Source organism: Capra hircus, chromosome 5, assembly GCF_001704415.2.
Source record: "Capra hircus breed San Clemente chromosome 5, ASM170441v1, whole genome shotgun sequence".
NCBI lineage: Eukaryota > Metazoa > Chordata > Mammalia > Artiodactyla > Bovidae > Capra > Capra hircus.
Genome location: NC_030812.1, coordinates 56998732 through 57002843, shown reverse-complemented (window position 1 = coordinate 57002843; position 4112 = coordinate 56998732). Strand labels below are relative to the sequence as shown.

The window sequence follows — 4112 nt, the reverse complement described above, 5'->3', positions numbered from 1 at the left end:
TTAATAAAGCTGCCCAGCTCGGGTAAAATGCTTTATAAACTAATGTTGTATTTTTATTATTATGACCACCATTATTGCTTCAGTTCCCATAAGACTTTTATCCTGTAACTGATGCCCATGTAACAGCCTCCTCGTGGGTCTCTTTGGAGCATCTTCCTAGTTATCTGTCAAAAGTTAATTCCCAACATTATTTATTAAGGCTAATTAAAGTTTTCTTGACCTGGTCCCCCAGGGAAAAATTTATTCCCCAATGTCTCTGCTGAGTAAACTCAATAAAATGTGTATCACTCAAACTGATAAAAAATTGTAAAGAAGTCCAGATCAAATGGAGGGAAAAAAAGAGACTGTGAGAAGTAAAATGTTCCTGTATTCTTCAAATAGTTTAAATAAGGTAGCAACTTCAGAAATTGTAGAACCAATCCTAAATGGGATCAACTTATAGAAAAGGCAGTAACAAGGGACTGATTAAAGGCAAAGGAAGCTAGAAACTATTTATTTTCAAACTGCTGCCCAAGGAACCTGTATGCTTTATGAGAAATTAGGGCATGGAGTAGTAATAGAAAAGTGGAGTATGTGTTACATTTTGTCTTATTTTCTTATCCACATCTGACTTCTCAGTTTTGACTCTTCCTAACAGCATCCAGAGGTAAAATCCCTCAACATCTTTTCTGAGTGTTAAAAAGTGAGTATGTCCTCAGTTCATCAATATTATCATTTTATGGTAACAGATTTTGAAATCCAACTGAATGTGATTTCTACTACTGTTTTTTACTGTTAAAAATCTCACTCAGGTTCATATTTTTCTTTTTAGATTATGAATATGGGGATAAAGGAAAAGAGAAAGACTTTCATTTTGTGATCAGTGGCACTCCAGAAATAACTATCATTGACCATTTAAAATTCTTCCAGACATTTGGAAATATAGGTATAAATCCCCAGTTTCTTACACAGGTAAAAATCACAATATATACTTGTGATTGTGTTTACTTCCCTAGCAATATATTGTAAAACATATGAAAGTCAGTACAAATAATTTTCTCATTTTATTCCAAATACAAAAGGTCACAATTTGTTTACTTATTCACCTATTGAATAAGCGGAATTTTTATCTTTTACAATTTTTGTGCATTAAAACAATGAAATGAACTTCTCCAAACAATTTGTGATTATATTTCTGTGAAATACAAATGTAAATTTCTCAGTGATAATGTAGAAAAATTATCCAAAAAGCAAAAAGTGAACAGAAGCCTGAGCCTCCCATTGAGAGAGTGACATTGCCTTGACATTAGAGTCCAGTGATCACAGTGGGCCAAGGGCAACAGGGACTTCCACTATGAACTTGTTCTAGATAAGCACCCTTGAAGATCCTTAGTTCCTGTGATACCGGAAGATCAGAACAAAGATAAATGCCTAAAATGATTCTTGACCCTAGCAGGTATTTTTCTGGGAGGAATCCGTATTAGTCTGTAAGGGACCAGGCTGACTCTTTCCTACTTTTCTGAAGCAGTAATATCTAAGTTCTGAAAACTAAAAGAACATAATGCAAACTAGTACAGCCACTGTGTAGGACACTGTGGAGATTCCTTAAAAAACTGCAAATAGAACTGCCTTATGACCCAGCAATCCCACTGCTGGGCATACACACCGAGGAAACCAGAATTGAAAGAGACACGTGTACCCCAATGTTCATCGCAGCACTGTTTATAATAGCCAGGACATGGAAACAATCTAGATGTCCATCAGCAGATGAATGGATAAGAAAGCTGTGATACACAAAGACAATGGAGTATTACTCAGCCATTAAAAAGAAGACATCTGAATCAGTTCTAATGATGTGGATAAAACTGGAGCCTATTATACAGAGTGAAGTAAACCAGAAAGAAAAACACCAATACAGTAAACTAACACATATATATGGAATTTAGAAAGATGGTAACAATAACCCTGTATGCGAGACAGCAAAAGAGACACAGATGTTTTGAAAGGACTTTTGAACTCTGTGGGAGAAGGAGAGGGTGGGATGATTTGGGAGAATGGCATTGAAAGATGTATACTATCATGTAAGAAACGAATTGCCAGTCTATGTTCAATACAGGATACAGGATGCTTGGGGCTGGTGCACGGGGATGATCCAGAGAGATGATATGGGGTGGGAGGGGGGAGGGGGGTTCAGGATTGGGAACTCATGTACACCCATGGCTGATTCATGTCAATGTATGGCAAAACCAATGCAGTATTGTAAAGTAAAATAAAGTAAAAATTAAAATTAAAAAAAAAAGAACATAAGAAAGGCTCCTGGTCCAGTGAACATTATTCCCTGAATATTTAAACAGTTAAAGAAAGCTTTCCTAGAATTATTGGCTAACTGTAATCTCTTCTATCAGTTAAAACCAGGAGAAAAAGTCTCATACAAAAAAGAATTCAATATTTCAGAGCTTTCTCCAAACCTGCCACCAGGCACAAAAGCCAGAATATAAAAAGACATTCACTCCTGCAAAGCAAATAGATATGGGGGCGTCTGATATATTGAAGAAGACAGCACTGAAGAAAATGATCAAAGCATTAACACTAAGGAAAGATGAAACATTCCTACAAGATCTTGAGAAGGGTTTCATAGATAGGGAGGAGGGAAAACAAAGAGTGGATAAAGGGGTAAATCTTTATATGTAGAAAATGCATTATGGAGTGCCAGATGACTATTTCATTGCCTCAAGAAAAAGGCTTCAAAATCAAAGCTGCCTACATGGGAACCTGGGTAAACATATTTTGCAAAGGGCCAGTTGAGACCAACAGACATTCTGTTAACTTAGATAGAGGAATTTCCCATAAATAAATTTCAAGAGGAACCCACATCCTCCCCTCAATATTCCTGAGCTTTGCTGCCCTTTTCCTTCCTCATTCTCTTCTTCTCAGTTTCACAGGCAGAATCATTAGCAATGAAAAACCGAACTTTGACAGAATTCATTCTGCTGGGACTAACAGACATCCCAGAGCTTCAAAGTATCATCTTCATACTTCTCCTCCTTACCTACATAATCAGCATTATTGGAAACCTGACGATCATCACCCTAACACTACTGGACTCCCACCTCCAGACCCCCATGTATTTCTTCCTCTGGAACTTCTCCTTCTTAGAGATTTTCTTTATTTCCACTTTCACTCCTAGGCTACTATTCAGTATCTCAACTGGGAACAAGAGCATCAGCTTTGCTGGCTGCCTCACTCAGTATTTCTTTGTGATATTCTTTGGAGCCACAGAGTTTTACCTTCTGGCTGCCATGTCCTATGACCGCTATGTGGCCATATGCAAACCCCTGCATTACATGACCATCATGAACAACAGAGTCTGCATCCAGCTAGTCCTCTGCTCTTGGCTGGCTGGATTTCTCATCATCCTATCCCCAACCATCATGACCAGTCAACTGGACTTCTGTGCCTCCAACAAGCTGAATCATTATTACTGTGACTATGGACCCCTCATAGAACTATCTTGCTCAGACACAAGACTCCTGGAGCTGGTTGACTTCATCTTAGCAGTTGTGACGTTGGTGCTCACCCTGATGCTGGTGATTCTCTCCTACACAAACATCATCCAGACCATTCTAAGGATCCCTTCTGCTCAGCAAAGGAAGAAAGCCTTTTCGACATGCTCATCCCACATGATTGTCATCACCCTCTCTTATGGCAGCTGCATCTTCATGTACATAAAACCCTCAGCAAAAGAAGGAGTTGCCTTCAATAAGGGAGTCGCTGTGCTCAATACATTAATTGCCCCTTTATTGAACCCATTCATTTACACTCTAAGGAATAAACAAGTAAAATAAGCTTTCAATAATGTGGCCAGAAAAATAACACATCTTTATTCATTTTAGTGGCCTCAAAATCAGTGGAAATTTTGAATGATTCATAAAGTTATGCCAACTGATAATTTGACCTTGTGATAACTCCTTTTGTTAAAACTGTTTCTCAGATAAACTGACTGAAAACACATAGTAAATTTAGTTCTACATCTGTCAGTAAGAGAAAGGTATTCAAAGAAGGCCAGTTCAGATATTTTATTTCCTATAGATATCTTTTAATAAAGAAGGAAAATAATATCTTTAGAGTACATA

The 4112-nt window shown here is 37.6% G+C and overlaps 1 protein-coding gene across 1 annotated transcript; it reads left to right on the top strand.

Annotated features, from left to right (window-relative positions):
• LOC102170121 (olfactory receptor 6C4-like) lies at positions 2937-3824 on the top strand. Its single transcript, XM_005680433.2, has one exon. The coding sequence runs from the start codon at positions 2937-2939 to the stop codon at positions 3822-3824; it is 888 nt and encodes a 295-aa protein (XP_005680490.2).

What these genes read in the sequence shown, in the direction of transcription:
- LOC102170121 (XM_005680433.2), top strand. Translation starts at nt 2,937, where the DNA reads ATGAAAAACCGAACTTTGACAGAATTCATTCTGCTGGGACTAACAGAC.